The 20,797-nt window shown below is 37.1% G+C and overlaps 1 protein-coding gene across 3 annotated transcripts; it reads right to left on the reverse strand.

Moving 5' to 3' along the window:
- Nucleotides 1–431: 431 nt before the first annotated feature.
- On the reverse strand, nucleotides 432–18,455 carry pkp3b (plakophilin 3b). Of its 3 annotated transcripts, XM_059530480.1 has the most exons (13): nucleotides 18,038–18,454; nucleotides 13,361–13,455; nucleotides 12,107–12,744; nucleotides 11,044–11,167; nucleotides 9,549–9,753; nucleotides 6,452–6,626; nucleotides 5,781–5,898; nucleotides 5,408–5,572; nucleotides 4,593–4,772; nucleotides 4,090–4,243; nucleotides 3,437–3,632; nucleotides 2,368–2,455; nucleotides 432–1,257 (listed from the first exon to the last, which is right to left on the reverse strand). In XM_059530480.1, exons 1-13 carry the CDS (start codon nucleotides 18,234–18,236, stop codon nucleotides 1,216–1,218), a joined length of 2,379 nt encoding a protein of 792 aa, XP_059386463.1. In that variant the 5' UTR covers nucleotides 18,237–18,454; the 3' UTR covers nucleotides 432–1,215. The 3 variants fall into 3 exon arrangements, with proteins under 3 accessions (XP_059386463.1, XP_059386471.1, XP_059386480.1); XM_059530488.1 differs by lacking the exons at nucleotides 432–1,257; nucleotides 2,368–2,455; nucleotides 3,437–3,632 and adding an exon at nucleotides 3,639–3,821 and having other exon boundaries at nucleotides 18,038–18,455; XM_059530497.1 differs by lacking the exons at nucleotides 432–1,257; nucleotides 2,368–2,455; nucleotides 3,437–3,632 and adding an exon at nucleotides 3,641–3,798 and having other exon boundaries at nucleotides 18,038–18,455.
- Between the last annotated feature and the right edge of the window lie 2,342 nt (nucleotides 18,456–20,797).

Below are 20,797 nucleotides of genomic sequence, written 5' to 3' on the forward strand. Positions count from 1 at the left end.
TTCACTTTAATGGCAGTGAAAAGAACCTATTCATTGAGTGAAATACAGTGAAATTGAATACATACAGTGAAATTACTGAACCTAAACATGGGAGCTTGACAAAAATACTAATTTTAGAAGAAAATTTCATATGGCACATAAATACTTTTGCATTTGAACTCTTCATATAGTGTATGCTCAACATTAATGAATTGATCTATTCATAATTACTATCAGATACCATCATATTACTATCATATGAACATGCTCTGATGCATACATGGATTGATTCAGAAAAAGGATATAAAGTACATTAAAAGCAATTTAGTTCATGTGTTATATTTGTGTGAGTTGGAAAAAAAATTGATTGCACATCAAACTTGAGAAAGTTCTATCAAAATTATTGGTGGTTGCTTGTTTTGCTACTAAATTCTCTGGAAATGACACAAATGTTCAAATATGAATTTTTATTTATTTTCAAAGGCAATAGGTTTGCCATATTTGTGCTTTCTGAGCAAGCCTTCAAAGGTTTATTTCAGATATAATATATTTAGAATCTTTTTTGCACTCAAAATCCAAGGCCAATGTAACTGTAACAACCACAGAAGCCTGCAGCAGTGTTACGTGGAAAGCAAAAATCGAACATATACTTATTGCAAAACCTACAATATCAGTTTCTTTAGTTGTAAACAACTACAACATTTTAGTTCACAGTTCACTTCAGTTTCTCTTTTTAGACTTCATGATTATAGCCTATAAACTGAATTTCTGTGTGCAAAATAAAAATACATATTTAGGATAAAATGGTCAAGCTGGACATGCTTACGTTTCAAAACTATGTAACATAAGCAGGTCTGATGAAAATGAATTAGTCTTTGAATTACTCATAGTAACATGTAGCTACTTGAACTAATGGCTGTTAATGTTTCATGCCTATAAGCTGCCCTCTCTCAAATAGGTCTCGGGTGCATCTCGGCCCGTCTTTTAGACTTACTGTAGTGCTCTGTAAGCATTTATCTCCGGCATGCTGTAATACTTGATGGTGCTGCTGACTAAAATGTATAATCTAGTAAAAACTACAGCGTTCACTCACTCCACTACAGGTCATAATATGTCTGTGTGTGTGTTTGAGAGAAACAGCCTGGTCGCAATCCCTTTTGTGACTTTAGTGTAAAATCCCATGGACATCTAATTCCATCTTGTCCACTGAGTTTAGCACTGAGTCATGGACAATGATTAGATGGTCATATCCTTGAAATCCCGTCTTGTGAAACCTTTCTGTAAAATTAAAAACAGAAAAAGAGAAATGACCAGCAATTCTAAATTAGTAGTGTACACCAGTCTAAATATAAATGGCAGTAGTCATATAATCTCAGTCTCAGACAAGCAAACCTGGGAACTGCTCACAGTCAATTTACAGACCATCTGATGCACTCTACACATAAAAATGACAAGAGCTGGTAAAAAATGACCTCTTTGGTAACAAAGTACTGGCCAGCAACAATGAGCACTTCCGAGGAAGAATAAATCACTGGATTGCACAGTTTGTGACATGCTTGTAATCAAGTTTTGTTTGGGCTTTGTTTTGGATATCTGTGAGTAAAACTGTGCACCTCACTTTGTTTATTGGGTTATATATTTTAAAAAAATCTGCACAATCACATTCTGATCACAAAATCAGTTTTTTTTTTTTACATTCATTACAAGTTTTTTTTATATATATTCACTATAGATTCGAATATGTACATTTACAAGTATTTACAGTTAGTCACTTATGAGTCAGTTGGACTCTTCTTATACGTAGCTGGTCAGTGAGACTAGTCTTTAACTATTTAATACAACAAAACCATGCTAAATGACATGTCTTGGGTGAAAAACGTTTGTTAAGAATTTATTTTGTCATCAGTTTTTGGCATGTGTTCACAGTAAATTCATTTTGTGTAAATATGTCCGAATGTAATTAAAGACATGAGAAAAAAAAAGTCATTTTAACAGTAAAAACACAGAAGACACAGAAGAGTCATGTCTGGTAATCAGTAATGGGTAGTAGGTAAATATTTTTCCAGCTCAGTAATATAACCGACTGAGAGAGCTGATATCATATAGGAGAGCATCTTAACAGCTTTACAGTATCTTTAACTGAGCTGTTCACACACTGTAACCGCCCATTTTATTGACTTTCCATAATAAAACAGCTGACCATTGGCCAAGCAGGCTGATACTTATGTAAATAGACACAATACCCATCAGTGCAAAGTCTGTATACAGTAAGGTATCCATTTTCATATCAAATTTCAGAGAATAGGCCTTTGTCACGTCTACTACTTGTAACTCTGAACAGTAACACCTTCATTTGTGCTTTTAGCTGGGTTTTACTCTAAGACTCACCTGTTTGTAATCTTTGTGAAGTTTGGTGTACTGAAACATGTTGGACAGAACGGTGGAGGCGGCCCTGGCGGCTTTTAGTTTCCCGGGACTGAGACAGAATAAGAAGGAGAAACATGAGAAGCAATGCTGGGACATTGTGCTCCTGATTAAACAGCTAAATAATGCAACAGTGTGTAGTCTACATTACAACAGTAGTGCTATGAGAGATGGCAGGTGAGATCTAAATGATCTCATATAAATTGACAATTTAGAGTATGATTTATGCCTGAAAATGTCAAGAAACCTTGCTGATTTCTTATCATATCAGTCGGGTTATGGCTGAACTTCAAAGCATTGGTACTTTCTCACTTCAGGTTTAAAGTAACAGGGCTGTAAGTAAGCATCATAAAAGAACCAATATCCTGAATAGCGGACTACAAATATGAGTTTTCAAATGACAATCCTTACACTAGCACCTTCAATCGTAAATATCTGATTACAACATTTGGTAAAGCTTTACTAAAAGCCTTCATGTATAATGCATTATAAATGTATTTTTAAAGCAGTAGTTATGCCTTGTAGTGCACTTTATATCTTATCTATTCATTAAACACACTTTTAGAAAGTATAATGCATTGAAACATGCCAGACAACAATTAATGCATATTGACTTTGGTTACAATTATTTATGAAGTGTTACCATGCATTATAACATTAATTATCACTTTATATCGCATTATACATAAGTGTTTTAAGGTAAAGCATTATAGCATAGTATAGTAAATATACAATTAATACACAATTTTGACCTTGTTTTGGCCTGATTCTATCATTTTTTTCTCACAAATTAAAATTTTCACATTTTCACATCCGTCTCCACATGTAACCAATTTCTATCAGCTTTTAAGTACATCTTGCTCTTTTGACTTTTTTCCCAGAATTCTTTGAGGAATAGGAAGTTCACAGGAACTGCAATCATTTGAAATAAAACATTTAGCAACATTCAAAACATTTTTACTGTCGTGTTTGATCAATTCAAACCTCCCTTGAATAAACCTATGGATTTCATAATTTTTTTTTGTCTTTTTACCTGTTGTCATGAGATGTCTTAATGCTGACAAGCTTGGGCAGTCCATCAAAGTAAGTGATATCTCTTGCAGCTAGAGAGCTTCCTGTAACCAAGTTGTTGAGAACCCCACAGACATTGACCACCACGTCACTAGACGGTTCTTTCTGATGTCCATCACTGGGGAGTTTGTTCACCAGAATATTCACCACTTTGGTGGCTAAAGATAGGAAGCGATAACTAATTTAGCTGAAATTACATAAACAAAAAGAGTGAATGATATATGTGTAGTGTGAAGAAGGAGGCGCCCTGTGGCCCATCGGGGGTGGATCACAGTGAAGCAGAGAACTGAGGTCAGGGTGGGGATAAACGGGCGGCACCGGATACTGGAAGTGATACAAGTATGAGTCTGATGGGAGCTGAAAAGAATCCGTTGGAGTAAAAACAATGTGTAAGAAATTCATTTAATACTACAAGGGGGGGTGGCTCACTCTGGGCAAGTGAGGAGAAAAATATAGATTGTTTTTCGTAGTTATCGCCTTGTGCAGTACTTCATGTGGGTTTTAACTGATCCAGACATTTTCTTTGCCAGAATGTGGAAATCTTGACAGGGATGTTTTACACATTAAGCTGTAATTAAAGACAGAGAGCTGGAATAGTAAAAGTCATTCACTAACCCATATCAGCTTTGTTTTTGCAGTGTCGCGAGAGGTTCCTCAGCAGACCCGTGAGAGAACGGAGCTCGGCATCTGTGGGGCTTCGCAACAGGTCAAGAATCACCGGCAACATCCGCTCCTGCTCCAGCGCCACACGACTCAACACAGAGGCCCACTAACAGAGAACACAGGAAAATGGTGAGAGAAGAAAAACAAGAGAGACAGAGAGCAATTAGTTACACTGTCAGCCAAATAAAACGAAAAGACAAATACACTTTTAAAAATAAAGGCTCCAAATGAGGGATTTCACAGAGATATATATGAGTATAGGAGAACAGTGAGAAATGGAAAAATTCTATGGGAAAAACATGCAGGCAGAATAAGTAGGAGAGTTTAAGAACACACTGAACATTACTAAAAGTTACACACTGAACTGAAGTTAAAATTGGCATAACATAAGATAATGTCTCACAGATGAGATTAAATATGCTGTGTAAAGTTCAGTGTCAGATCTGGTATCTCACCCTTCTGTCGCCTGCTGTGATGTTCTGCAGGGCTCCTGCCGCTGCCTCACGTGTGGCTGTGTTTGTTTCAGAGCTCTGCAGGATGCGGTTGTATAGAGCGACTATCTTAGGGTGCCACAGCCACTCTGCTCCTTTTGGGACACGTGCCACTTCAGAGAAGGTGGTCAGGTCTTGATTCCTCTGACGGGACACATTATAAACTCATTGTCTTATAAACTCACTCTGTCTATTGCACTGGAGAGATAACTGCACTACTGTTCAAAGGTTTGGGCTCAGTAAGATTTTTGTTTTAAAGAAATTAATACTTTTATCCAGCAAGGATGCATGAAATGGATCAAAAGTGAAAGTAAAGACATTTATAATGTTCAGTTTCAAATAAAGGTTGATCTTTTTGAAAAACGTTCTATTCATCAATGAAATTCTGGAAAAAAAAGTATCACAGTTTTCACAGAAATATTTTTTTTTCTTATTATTACTTAGACTTATTATTAAGCAGCACTGGTTTTAACATTGATAATAATAAGACATGTTAGAATGATTTCTGAAAGATCATGTGACATTGAAGACTGGAGTAATGGCTGCTGAAAATTGAGTTTTGCCACCATATTAATATTCTTCCAAAACATATAAAAGAAATTACTATATTTTTACTATATTCTTTCAAAAACATAAAAGAAAACACTATACTGTATATTCAAATAGTATCCTATATCAAATCTGCCATTTTAATGAAATATCAGATAAGGTTTGGTAAAAAATTCTCAAGTAAGGCTAATGACATTGCTAATACAGAAGACTGCGGATGAGGGACTGACATCTTTTGCTTTCTTGCTCTGTGGTGTGAAGCAGCCGATGGGGTCGTTGTGTCGCATGTCCTGTGCTCGAGTGGGTCCTTCCAAACGCATCTGAACTGAAGCAGGGATCTCAGAGTACAGCTGGTAGGACAGGTTGCGCAGGACACACACACAGTTTTCAACTCCCTAGAGGTGCAGAATTAAAGAATGAGGATTTCAAATGCTTTTGGAAATTATGTTGTAGATTACAGATTCATTTACAGATTCATTAGATTCATTTTCTAATTGCCATCTGAGAACCAGATCTAAAATGATTTTCACTTGGCAAAGACATAGTCTGTGCAATGGCTCAAAGCTAACATATTACATTTGGATGTTGATTGTCAGGTCTGACCTTGTCCTCTCCTTTTCCCTCCTGTAGGGAGTTTTCGATGTATCCAACCAGAGAGTCTACCAGCCCTCGAGTTTCTCGCATCTGCTGCCTGGTTCTTTCATTCACCGAGCTCAGGTTCCTTCAGTGCGTATAAAAGGGGATAATTTTTTTTTCATGCATTTGTGTTGAAATATTTATAGCAGGTAATTCTTTATTGTGTCTATAATTGTTTCCAGTGGGAAATCTGACATGTTGTATACTCTTTGTCCGGTGTCTTTTACAAACTTGCATATTGCAAACAGTGACAACCAACCATAAACAATCATATTTAAGGTTGTTAACCAAATGAAAATGTGTGGCTGATTTCTGATCAGAAATGAACTCTTATTTTTATTTGCTTTATTTCAGGTACAATTGTAAGAAATATACAAGTACCTGACACAACACACAATAACAGGATAAATACTTATATTCCAAAATATAAAATTTCTAATTTTATAAGATGTTATTTTTTTAATGTTAAAATGAATTTTATGCTCCAACAATTTAAATATCTGGGGCTTTTTACTACAGTCGTTGACATTTTTGCCCCATGCTCTAGTTCACTGTAGACCATGCTGTGCACGCATGTGCATGTAGGTACTGGAACTTAAATGCATTTAAATGCATGCATGTATATGTGAGTTGTGTACCTGAGGCAGCCTGTGGTGTTGTAGAAAATATCGGCCTCAGACGCACTCTGTTGAATGACACCAGCATCTCCTCCTCCAGACAGAGGCACCAGCATTCTCTCCGTCAGCTCAGACAAACCCTCTCTGGCCAGCTTCTCCTTTAGACTGTCTTTAGAAGATAAGTTCCACAAAATGCCTACAGAGACAAAGAGAGAAATTTGTCAAAGACATTTATCATTTACATTATTTAGTCCTCTTTAATGGGTTTAGCTTTTTGCTTGTAAATATAATATATATTCATAAATGCTAATAGACTGTAACAGCTAATAACCTATTACATTTCAGTTATATCACTGTTGTTGTTGTTTTTTAATCTGACCTTCCACTACAGTACAGTTTGTATCAACTTACATATGTGTTGCAACCCAAAAAAATAACTTTAATCCAATTTAACCACCTAAACCGTGTGGTCTGTATAAATAAGAAAAAATCATATGGATGCCATTAAAGGGTTAGTTCAGCCAAATATTAAAATTATGTCATTAATAACTTACCCTCATGTTGTTCCAAACCCGTAAGACCTCCGTTTATCTTTGGAACACAGTTTAAGATATTTTAGATTTGGTCCGAGAGCTCTCAGTCCCTCCATTGAAGCTGTGTGAACGGTATACTGTCCATGTCCAGAAAGGTAAGAAAAACATCATCAAAGTAGTCTGTGGCGAGTGGGGCGGGGCCGAGGGACGTGGGAACTAGGAGTGAGGCCGGCAATGATTGGGCAAATCAGTGACACCTGCGACCCACCGCCGGTCTCGAGTCCCACGTAGGAGATGGAAGGATATAAAACTGGAGCGACGACAGTGAAGGATGAGAGAGGACCAGGCCTGGGCTTTTAGTTGTGTTTTGGTTTTTATTTGAGTGCACCAGTCGTCCGTGAGGGGCTGGTGCGCTGTTTTGTGTTTATTTTTGTAATTAAAATGTTATTTGATTGTCCGCCGGTTCCCGCCTCCTTCTTCCCGATGATTAGGAAGTTTTAATTCATTACATAGTCCATGTGACATCAGAGGGTCAGTTAGAATTTTTTGAAGCATCGAAAATACATTTTGGTCCAAAAATAGCAAAAACTACGACTTTATTCAGCATTGTCTTCTCTTCTGTGTCTGTTGTGTGAGAGAGTTCAAATCAAAGCAGTCTGGATATCCGGTTCACGAACGAATCATTCGATGTAACCGGATCTTTTTGAACCAGTTCACCAAATCGAACTGAATCGTTTGAAATGGTTCGCATCTCTAATACGCATTAATCCACAAATGACTTAAGCTGTTAACCTTTTTTTAATGTGGCCGACACTCCCTCTGAGTTCAAACAAACCAATATCCCGGAGTAATGCATGCACTCAAACAGTACACTGACTGAACTGCTGTGAAGAGAGAACTGAAGATGAACACCGAGCCGAGCCAGATAACGAACGAAAGATTGACTCGTTTAGTGTCAGCCACATTAAAAAAGTTAACAGCTTAAGTCATTTGTGGATTAATGCGTATTGGAGACGCGAACCATTTAAAATGATTCAGTTCGATGGTGAACTGGTTCAAAAAGATCCAGTTACATCGAATGATTCGTTCGCGAACCGGATATGACAAACTGCTTTGTTTTGAACTCTCTCTCACAACAGACATGGAAGAGAAAACAATGCTGAATAAAGTTGTAGTCTTTGCTATTTTTGGACCAAAATGTCTTTTCGATGCTTCAAAAAATTCTAACTGACCCTCTGATGTCACATGGACTACTTTGATGATGTTTTTCTTACCTTTCTGGACATGGACAGTATACTGTACTCACAGCTTCAATGGAGGGACTGAGAGCTCTCGACTAAATCTAAAATATCTTAAACTGCGTTCCGAAGATAAACGGAGGTCTTACGGGTTTGGAACGACATGAGGGTGAGTTATAAAACAAAAAAATAAATAAATATAAAAAGGGAAGTCGTGGCCTAATGATTAGAGAATCTGACTCCCAATTGAAAGGTTGTGAGTTCGAGCCTCGGGCCGGCAGGAATTGTGGGTGGGGGGAGTGCATGTACAGTTCTCTCTCCACCTGCAATACCACAACTTACACGACTTAGGTGCCCTTGAGCAAGGCACTGAACTCCCAACTGCTCCCCGTGCGCCGCAGCATAAATGGCTGCCCACTGCTCCGTGTGTGTGTTCACTGCTCTGTGTGTGTGCACTTTGTATGGGTTAAAAGCAGAGCACAAATTCTGAGTATGGGTCACCATACTTGGCTGAATGTCACGTCACTTAATGACATCATTTTAATATTTGACTGAACTAACCCTTTAAGACTTAATTATTCATTCATAAAACTAAATGGATTTATGTAATAAAACAAATGTGAAAAACTACATTTTTGTTTATAAATTGTACTACTAAATAAATAAAGTTATGTTCAAAATTTAAAACATGTTCATTCATTTCATTATGTAAATAGCTGATGAACTGACATTAGAGGGATGAATATATTAACACACAGTATGACTGCCCAGTCATGGTAAACTAGTCAAGCATTAAAATAAAGTACTGTTGCATATTATTCATCTAGAATAATATGTTAATGTCTGATTAATATGTATAAAAAAAAAAATTTCTCGAACGTTGTTTAGTAAGGGGGTTATTACTACACGGAGCTCTAAGCTGCTAGTGTCTTGTGAGGTTTAAAGCCAACACAGTTAAGAGTACAGAGATAAGAGACCTGGCAACCCTGAGTCCGGCAGGAAAGAATGTCAAGGATTGTTTACTAAGTGAGTGTGGGTGTGTGGGGGGGTGGGGGTGACAGCAGAGCTCACAAAGCACAAAGGCCTCTGGGAGTTTCCTTCCCAATGCATCTGGGACTTGAAGTGATTCCAGGAAACAGCCAGACCACTTTTTTTCTGCTCTCTCTTTGTTTCTCCAAATACACTCGCTGCTCTTAACTCTCCACTCTGCTTAAGTTGGATCACCCAGCTATTGCAGGTGAACTTTTGTACTAAATCGAGACCCGAGTGCTACATTGTATTTGCAAAGAAAAGTGCACGGTCCAAATATTTACCTTGCGCCGAAAAACAAAAACAAAACAAACATACCTGTGATATTTTTGCGTAGCTCATCATCGGGTTCTTTTAAAGCACCAATTAGTTTGCTAATGCCACCGGCTTCGATAAGTGCTGTCTTGTTGTCCATATTCTCATAGATGAGGTTGCGTGTAGCACCTGTCGCATAGCGCTGAACCTCTTGGTTCTCGCTGCTAAACAGCTGTACTAATGCTGAGATGCCCTTCAAACTGCGAACCTGTGCAACAAAAAAACATCTAGTTTAGTTCTGTGAGAAATCATTCTGTGTTAATCATTTTATTGCTTATCCTGATTCCTGTATGATCCCATGTATCTAAATCTCACTTTTGTGCTTTATACATTATAGACAAAAATCGTTAATCTCCTGAACATTTTTTCAGCCCAAAATGGAAACCTGCTCAGACAGCTGTCTATGTTTTGCTATGATGTGCTCTCAGGCAGAATGTTCGTCCCCCTGAGGTCCAGGGTAAAGATTAAGGGCAGGGTGAAGTTATTCTCTCCATCTGTTGTGAGTTCGAGTCTTGGGCCAGCAGGAATTGTAGGTGGGGGGAGTGCATGAACAGTTCTCTCTCCACCTTCAATACCATGACTTCGTCATCGTGCCCTTGAGCAAGGCATCGAACCCCCAACTGCTCCCCGTGCGCCACAGCATAAATGGCTGCCCACTGCTCTGGGTGTGTGTTCACAGTGTGTGTGTGTGTTCACTGCTCTGTGTGTGTGCACTTTGGATGGGTTAAATGCAGAGCATGAATTCTCACCATACTTGGTTGAATGTCATGTCACTTTCACTTTTTAAATATAGAGTTGTCTCTTTGACATTATTTCTTCCCTGGAACATGGTTTATTTTTCTAGATTAGAGTCTAAAAGGAATTTTGATCATTTTGTCTATTGACCACTAAACAGAGAAAGCAACCAACCACTTGAAGAGGATTCCCTCTAGTACCCTATTTTTTACTTAGTTGATTTTTTGTACATAGGCACCTGCCTTTGGTCACACCATGAGCTTTGAGTTTTTAAAACAGGTTGTGAAGTTCATAAAAGTTCATTCTGTTTCTGTCGGATGCTGTTTATCTAACTAATTTTGTAAGGAAGAGCACATCCTGCGTGAACGCCCTTTAATTGCTCAAACAGAGCTCTGCTGTTGCTCTGGACTGAAAGACGCCGTATAAAAAGTAAACAAATTGCTGTCTGCTCAGGATGGACCCTCATGGTAATGGAAAATATGACATCTTAACCAATCACAAAATGGAAAAATATCTCAAGTGAAATGTAAAATGTTTTGAAGTTTAAAAAAAAATCTAATATTCATAACAATATTAAATATATTTTACAAGGACGTTAATAAGAGGTTGATTGACTAGTGTGAAATACATACAGTAATTTGAAATTCCTTAGTTCTCGCATATGTATTATATATATATATATATATATATATATATATATATATATATATATATATATATATATATATATATATATATATATTTTTTTTTTTTTTTTTTTTACCATGGTCTTGGCTTCATTGCTGTGGTAACACTGATGCTGTATGTAGGCTGCTCCCAACATCTGCATGGCAACATCAGTGGAAGAGATGTAACTGATTGCTGTAGTCATGTCCAGGTTATGGATTCTGTTCATTCACACAAAAACCAAATGGAACATGCTTTAAATATATAACATAAAAAATATAATATACTTGAAATGAAACGTTATTTTATAGAATAAAAACTGTTCATTTCATAATTTGAAGCAGAAATGAATACATTTCCATTCAAAGGTTCAAATTTATGAAAATACTTTTGGATTATTACATATTACTATCTTTTTTTTTTTGGGAAGGAAGTTACTATCTACTATTACTATCTTTTTTTCAAAGAGTCCTGAAAAAATGTTTCATAGGTTCCACCAAAATATTATTATCTTGATAATATAATCTTAAAAATAAAGGTTCCTCAGCAATGTCATAGTGGAACTGGTTTTGGTTCCCAAAAGAACATTTCAGTGAACAGTTCTTAAAAGAAACTTTTTTTTTTTCTTATTGTGAAGAACACTAATAATCTAAAGAAACTTTTTGAACCGTAAAGAACCTTTTGTGGAATGAAAAGATTCTATGGATGGTAATGGTTCTTTGTGGAACAATTGATGCCAATAAAGAACTTTTTTTTAAAGTGAAATGTTTCTTGAGCACCAAATCAGCATATTAATGATTTCTGAAGGACTCTGAGACACTGAAGACTGGAGTAACGGATGATGAAATGTCGATATAAAAATGTTGATATATTTTACAATATTACTTTTTTAAATCAAATAAAATTTCAAATGGTAAAGTGTGTTTAAGATGTGCAAATAATTGATGATGTATCATCATGCATTTAAAGCTAAAGTTCTCACCATGCATATTGCATTGTATTAAATGCTTCTACGCTGTACTGTATATCTACACAGGCTTGAATTATGTAGACATGGCATGAAACATAACTAAATGGTGTCAAATAATTTTTTTTTCTTCTTCTTAGGAAATGACTGTGGCAATAAGCTGATCAATTAAAAAATATATATTTTACATTACCCGCCAAGAGCATCTGTGGTTCCATCGGCCAATCCGTCATAAATGTCCACACCACGACCGACACTCTTCATACTATGCACAGACCCTGCTCTCTTCATGGCGCCCTGGTAATGCCCAGCACCCATCATACTGGTGCCCCCAGTGGACATCTGCTGCCACTGCATTGAGCTGCTGCTCAGTCTTTGCTGCTGTTGCTGCTGCACATGACGATTATTCATGCGGCTGATGGTTCGGTGGGAAGGGCCTTTAAATGAATATTGATTAGCCAACTCTGCCTCCCTCCATCCTGTATTGTAACCTTCTCGTGCCATGGTCCCACTGAGGGTGCGCTGTCTTTGCACCACATTGGGTGGAGAACTGTAGCCATAGGACGCCACCCAGTTCCCCACAGGAGATGGCTGCCGTTGTAACGTGAGTCCGGCCATTGCTGCCGCCTCCTCATCAGTCCGACTCAGCGCCCTTGATTCCAATGTTTGCATTTGATTGTAAGAGGCATTCAGATGTGCATCATCATGGTACATGTACGGGCGGCCCACTACAGCGGGCATAGGCACGCCATGGCTGATTCTGTGACGAGTGCCCATTTCTACTGCAGAGCGAGAGGAAAATTCTCCTGCATACTGAGACAGTCGAGGCGTCTGAGTAAAAGGGAGTCATATGAATATAACAATTATTCAAAAAGCAACATTTTGTTTCTGATATGAATGATTAAGTCCATGCTAACTACTCTTGCAGGCTCACTGCTATCACACAGAAGGGGTAACGTGGCCTCTGGTCATGAGGTCTTGGGCTAGGAATGTTTCAGATGCACACTGGGCTCTGAGCTCAATTCCACAGCTTGCTAGTATTGTACTTCACTTTCTAAACACAGCTCCCACAGGAGAACGCAAAATACCGCATCATTGTGTTTGCAGGGTGCAGCCACACAGAGTGTCATTGTCAAGGGATTGTGGACTTTGCAATCAGTCCAACAAATTATTATCCATGGATGGCTTTTCTGACCTGGTTTTAATAGTGCTATCAGTGTAAAATGATTCAAAATTATAGAATTGAACTCAGTAGCTAACATCAAGAACTTGCCGATTGAAATGAACAATGTGATTTCTTTCTGTTTTAAAATTGGAACTTGAAATGATACGGAAATGTTATCTCTGGTCTATTGTAAAGCTTAATCCTTTACTAAAACAAGCTCAGTTAGCATTTGCTTCAGATAAATGATGCAGTTGGAAATGTAGTGAATGTAGTCACACTTACTCCTATTGTTCTGTTGCCATTGTAGATCACAGACTTGGAACTGAATCCAGGGGTTTTGGTCTGGTATCTTACAGTGGACGTGTGGCCGTCAAATTCTGAAAAAGAGGGTAATTAAAATGTTTTCAAGATCTGTTCATGAAGATGTTTATGAACATTTTTGTCTCTAAATTCTTTATAAATTGTGTATAATCTTTACATCTAACTTTTGCTATTTCACTGTTTTCAGAGAAACAAGAACAACCCAGAAAAATGTCTCTCCCAGGTGGCTTTCATTTTGATGGGATTTCTTCCAAAGTAGTACATTGGTCAACAGTGACATAAGACCCAGTGTGTCACCTGATCTATGTTTGGCATTCAGCTCTCTGACTTTGTGCTTCATCGACTTTTAAGAGATGGGGTTTCTATCAGTGCTTGGCTTCTCAACATTGTCTGCTGCAAATAATGCTGGTTAGTTGTTCACATCTGTTAGATATGTGAAAATACATTAGGTTTAAGGCTCCAAAACATGCTCAAAGGAAGTTATTTCATGGGTGAGAGGGGAAGTCTGGTATAACAATCACACGGTAAGAGAATGAAACAGAAGGAAAGCAGGATGACATCATGGGGTGGTCCTTTGTCTTATTTTCAATGATTTGAAGGTCCTTTAGTGCTCTATTCTGTTCGTTACTGTTTTGCTCTCTTTTTCTCTTACTTCCCCCTGTACACTGACTTTTGCAGACAAAAAAAAACGTACAGTAAGTGGTTGATCCCTACATATAAAAGAACCTTATGAAAACATTAAGGCAGTGGGACAGTAACATAAATTGCCTACATTCAACAAATCAATGCGAGTCAGCTCCATCGCAGTACCACTGGACACAAGAAAATACAACAAACCCAGGATGGATTGAGAGAAGTGGTCTTTCCAATGATTGAAATATAAGGTCAACCATATTGCTTTCTCTCCCAGAGGAGAGATGAATTTCAGCTAGAGCTCCATATAAATGTGACAGAGGATGTTGCTCAATAGATGAAAAAAGCAGATTTGGCACTTTCTTTAGCAGGCATTTCTGAAGAAATAAAAGACAAATACTGAACTCATCGGGTTTAAGAGTGTTACCATCTGTCTTAATATTTTATTCATTTCTGCTACATAATTAAATTCATTATACATGACTAACTAAAGTGCTTCCAAAGAAGAGCTCTCATTTTGGCAATAATAATGTAGAAAATGGTATGATAATGCAATTTACATTTCCATAATCCTTCAGAATGTTTAAAAATTCTTCATTAGCGTCGTTATCACACCCTCCTCCTCAAACTGTCGTATCATAAAACACAACTAATTCCTGTTTCCGCCAGAGTTTCAAAGCTGTCTGTAGGAAGTCTGACAGGAAGCCTAAAGGTCCGTCCAAATTAAAGTCAGGGCAAGAATGTCTAAAAGTTCAAGACCTGATCACAGCTGTCTTTGTTTTGATTTACTCTAAAAAATCAGCATTTTTTGAACTGGCAAAATTTCAGACCTTTGAAGTGCATTGTACTGAGATGGTTCCCTGGTAGACAGCAGATAAAGAAGTTTATTAAATGGTAAATTCCTTTAGATTGGGGTGAAGGAGTGTTTAGAGGAAGATCACTTCTGAAATTGAAACATCTGTTTTGTTTCAGAGAGGCTTGGCGTGACTGCGTGTATTCGCTCATCCCCTCCTGTTTTTCAGTGAGTTCAGAGTACATAAAAAACATCTTAATTACTTATGTAACAAAATATAATTGGAAAAGGCAGGCTGTATTGATAGATATTACAATGATGGTGATGATTTTAAATACATATATTATTAGATTATACATAAACAATAATAATAATAATAATAACTATTACAAAAAGCATGGCAAATCTGTCCTATAGCCACATGAGTCTTGTGGCTGGTCCATCTAAAATGTTCCATTACAAACCCATGTACAATAACAACATTCTAAAGTTATTGCTGTTGATACTGATAGAGAAGTGTGAGCTTCTTACACCACATGCTCAATAAATCACCACAATGAGTCTGAGGATGATTAAAACCCATGCAATCCCTACATTCCCTGGGAACTTGGCTGTAAAAACTGAGAAGCAGAGCATTAATCTTGATGACAATTAAATTGCGTGTACTGTGCACCATATTTTTAGGATAATTGCAAAGCAGCAGTTGGCTTTTATATGCGAATGAATGCACCTTCAAAGAAAGACAGCTACTTTATTCAGGGTTATTCTTTTCTGAAATGATTTAACATCCCACATCCTCCCATTCAGTCCCCATAAGCTAAAATAGACCTGGCCTACTGATAAAACACCAAATGGCAGGAAACTCTTTGGCAAAGGACATGGAGGTGTGACCAAGAATGTAGCACAGATCAGGTCAAAAGTGTGTAAGCGGACTACAAAATGAAGAAAAAAAATTGTTGGATTATGGATTTGCATGATAAATTAATACTAAACTATGGCTAAAATAATATATTCATATATATTGACGTATTCTTCTGCATAAATTCTAAATATAATTGCAGGTCCCTAGAAGTTTTTTACAGTGATGCCAAAGAAGACCCATTTTGGTTCCCCTAAAAAAACCTTTCAGTAAACAGTTCTTAGAAAACAGTTTTTATTTAATCTTTAGAAACTTATAAAGGAACATTTATTCAATGGAAGAGTTCCGTGGATGTTAAAAGTTCTTCAAGGAACAATGGACACAAATAAAGAGCCTTTATTTTAAAGAGTGAAAATCTGTCATTTTGTCTTCTTCTTAAAAGTTCATGTCCAAACTCATTCTCAAACATTGACCAGATACAGCTCTCCAAGTCATTTATTGTGATTAGGGTCAACAATAGGGTCAAAGGTTAAATGCCTAACATTCCTCTCGCTATAGCTTATTTTCTGCCAGATTTGATCAAGTGCTACTGGGAACATTGTTTTTATAATCACATTAATAAGACTTTTGATTTGCTATCACAACTGTGAAAAGTAAAATATTAAGAAAGAAATGGACTTTGATGACTTTTTAATGAGATCTGGACATGTCTAGAACAGGGCTTTTCAATTAGTTTTGTTTGAGGGCCGTATTATCAAAATGAACATTTTGTAAGGGGGCCAAGGGGTGGGGTCCTCCAATCTCTTTCAGGGTGACCTATAAAATTTGAAATTAAATTGAAATGCATATTCAGCATTAAAATGAACTAATATACTAAGATCTATAAAAGGTTAATGATAGTGCTGTCTGTGATTTGATTAAAAAAAATTTTAATTGTGATTAGGTGCCTATTAATACACAACAAAAGACAGGAACAGGAAGGGCCATATAAGGGCAATAGAGTCACAAGAGGAGCAAAACACACAAAACATGGACCAGAGTCTGACAATTTCACTTTAAAAGCAGCGTTGTTCCCTTTAAAAAAATATTTAATTGGGCCCGAAGGCCGCCAGTAGAATAGCCCTGGTCTAGAAGTATGATACTATGCTAGCTGATTTCCTTAGGTTCCTATTCCTGTTAATTTGTTATTTTTAATATAATGTTTTGACTTACGTGCTTCTGTCAAGCAATAGTAAAGTTATATTTCAGCCACTTTTTGATTAGAGAAAGCTGTACTTACAGGGGGAAGTGGGGGTGGGGTGCTGGGGAGGTGGAGAGTGAGGATTGCCCTAATTTCTACCTGCCTTTCTAAACCCGAGAAGAAAGTGATACCTTTCCCACGGGTTATCTACACTCCTCCTCCACACACACACACACACACACACACACACACACACACACACACACACACACACACACACACACACACACACACACACACACACACACACACACACTACTCACAATGGCTTACATCTCTAAATCACATGTGCTGAGTGATCCATTTTACACATTTGCATTTGAAAGCACCTATATATCTTGTCAAGGTTTCATTAAAGAACAATGGGCCGGTTTTCCATTCATACGAGCTCATGTAACGTTTACAAGTTTAACTTAATTCTTATGAGGGCCAACATGGTTCAGGAAAGTGTCAGGATATCAGTTGTTCCAATGTCCTGTTTTAGGGGGTTCCCAGCAGAGGAATCCTGTCTCTTATTAACAAAGCAACATAACAAGCTGGAAAACAGTGTGTGCACCTGCAGCAAATGCAATGACTGTGGCCAGAACATGAAGGCCAAACAGATATTTGCATTCTGATGCAAAACAAATCCTATCAGTGTCACTGAAAGTCGAAGCAGAGCTATTGAGTTCACAAGTTCAGCAATTGTAGGAATGTTATGCTTATACATTTCTGACATATTGCTTAAACTTAACAATATATAATAGAATTAGTCATATAGTATAGTATTCATTTTATTGTGTATTTACATAACTACTAGTTTGATAATCTTTAGCGTTGGAATGAGTAAAAATATTAGAATTTTAAATGAGGAAAAAATTGTTATAGAGTCAATAAAATTAAAACAACAACAGTTTATTTATAATCATCTTAAGGGGGGAAAAAATCCCTAATATCTCCTAAAATATGAGTAGCCCAAAACTGTACATCGTAATTTACTAAAGGTAAAAAAAGTTTACTTTTAAAGTTGAAAAGGTTTGCTTAAGACTTACGTTTGCACATTCTAGAACAGTGTAGCTGCTGTTTAAAGCGCACAGGACGCAGGTTAACGGATCATCAACAGGTTCTGCTCACCTGTGGAGGCGTTGAGTCGGGATGAGGATGAGGATTTCTCCGCCATGCGCTGCTGGACCTGCTGCTGGACGCGTCTGGCTCTGGATAGCTGATCCCTCCTGAGATGGTCATCGGTCGGGATCGCATATGTGGTGACCGAGGTGCTGGGCTGTAAGGCGGAAAAGAACAGGCCCTCAGTGGCCACAACAGCGCTCATCATGAAGTCCGAATCTCGCTCCAGTAGGCTAATTACACAATCCAAACTTTTTTTTTTTCTATCCGAAAACCGTTTTCCGTTGCAAACGTTTTTTTCCCCGTCTAATGTTCTTTTCAAAGTATTCCAATATCTACTGAAAGTAATTTGGCCGGGGCGCAGGTCAGCCGAACAGCAGCTCGTACACTTGATCTGTGCAGCTCTGCAGGCAGCTTTGCGCTCAGCGCTACTGTCGTCAAGAGATACAGAGAGTGTGTAGCCGGGGCGGAGCCTCCTCATTCACTGCTCTCAGCACTAAAATACGCGTTTATCAGCCCCAGCTTAGAGTTACAGAGAGTGTATGAGCTCAACCATGCAGATTGCGTCCGCCTGCTATGCTTTAGTCACCCCTAACCTAAAAGTATCATGGTATGACCATGTTTTTACATGATACTACAAGCATACCATGCTTTTCTATGAGTGATTGGTATTTGAATATGGTACAGTTGCAGTCCATATTCTGCTTCTCTCAGAGTAAACTTTAATTACAATGGTTTTTGAATATGCTAAACATTTATGACCATGATAAATATCAAAGTATCACTGTAATACCATGTTTTTGACATGGTGCCATTACAATATCATACGTTTCTCTGAGAAACTGAGATATACCATGCTAATGTACCATGTTATTATCATTTTATAACATCATGGTACTGTCAGTCTTTTGTAATGGTATGCAATGTTGAATTCATTACATTTTAAAAGATTTGTTTAAATTCGGTATATTTTCACATTTAATTTATTTTAACTATAATAAAATGTAGCTGTTAAAAGTGGCTAAGTTCTTGTAGCACAATGGCATTACTATGAGATACATATTTTTTTGTATGAAATCTAAATGAATTAATATATTTGAAAATATATAAATTAAACAACTGAAAAACATAACAAAAATAATTACTCACCATTAACACTGGTTTCATTGTTTGATATGTTCCTTGTTTATTTTTCTTTTGATTTTCATGAACAAGGCTTCACAGTTTACCTTTTATAAAGCCCTTTGCTCGTCTCTCTTTCTTTGGCTTTAACTATTCTGTTTAAAGAGGACTAACTTAAAATGTATCTTACACTCCCAAATTCTGACATAATCTCTCCTCCCAGGAACTTCAATTAATCCTAAAAAAAAAAAAAGATAGGAAGGAAAATGCAGGGTTCTAAAAATCCCACATTGAGGAGGAGAGGATGTGCAAACTGTTTAGTCAACAGGCTGAATGAGATTTGAGGGGGTTTTCAGTTGAGTTGGTTTAAATGTGATTATTTTTGGTGTATATTTAAACGATTAGAAGATCACTGACTCATACAGTAGTGAATGTATTATTTTGGCTGATTGCTTTTTCCACTTACTGCTGGAAATGAGTTGGTAAGATCTCTTTGTTTCAAACAAAGGTAGGCCCATAGTTCAGAAGACACACCCCATGCAGAAGTCCAGAAAATCACCAGAGTGGTCACTATATCCCACAACACTGAAAGTGACAAATGCAAATTTCAGAGATTTACACCTTTGGTATCTATATTTAGAAGTCATTTTAAAAGATTTAAAAGATAAAATTCCATTCTTTAAAAAGAATATGACAAGTATCAGTGGTATTTGATGACAACAATCTTAAAAATACAGTTTTCTTTCTTTCTTTGTGTGTGTGTGTGTGTGTGGCATCAGTGGTTCCATAAAGGACCATATACCATCCATGGAACTTTTCCATTGCTCAAAAGGTTCTTTAAAGGAAAAAAGAAAACCCAATGGTTCTTTATAAACCATTTACAGAAAGCTTCTCGGGAGAACCCAAAAAGTTTCTTCTATTGAATCACTAAGAGTAAACTTTTTCTCACCAACAATGGAATAATGTAGAAAAAAGAACAAAACGAAGATATAGGCTATTATTTGTAAAATACATTTAATTCCTTAATATTTGGGCAACAAAATCAGACCAAAATCTATAATTGATGTGTCAAGATGATGAGAGCTTGAGTTACAGTTGTCAATTTGGGTATCAGATTAGTATGAGATTCTTTCAACACAACAGTAACATTTGATAGTGTTCAAATACGCTGATGTGTTTTAACTTCAACAGTTAATTTCATTAACAACTGTTTCTCCTTCATAATAATTAATAGTTAGAAGATCATGCTCGACTTGTCAGGACCCCCAAAATTCTTACATGCTTCAAATGAAATCATTGCATACCAGAAAAAAAAAAGATATCACAATTAAAGGCATACATTGTCTTTACATTGTAATTAGTATACTATATAGCTGTACACATTACAAGACACTTTCTAAGCATATCAGCATAGGCATTATGTGTTAACAAGACAGGGTTGTATAATGTATGTAAATCACAAATCTGATGGTATTTATGCATCATGGATGAAGGCGCTTCGTATTAGTGCGGTCTAGAAGAACAAGTGCATGACAGACATGTACACAGGCATACTAAGAGAGTAGACACCAGTTTTCAAAATGAATAGCCTACTACCGCAGCGCCACCTAGTGAAGATGACAAGGTATTACAACAACTACATCTGTG

The sequence above is a fragment of the Carassius carassius genome, chromosome 3 (genome assembly GCF_963082965.1).
Source record: "Carassius carassius chromosome 3, fCarCar2.1, whole genome shotgun sequence".
Taxonomy (NCBI): Eukaryota; Metazoa; Chordata; class Actinopteri; order Cypriniformes; family Cyprinidae; genus Carassius; species Carassius carassius.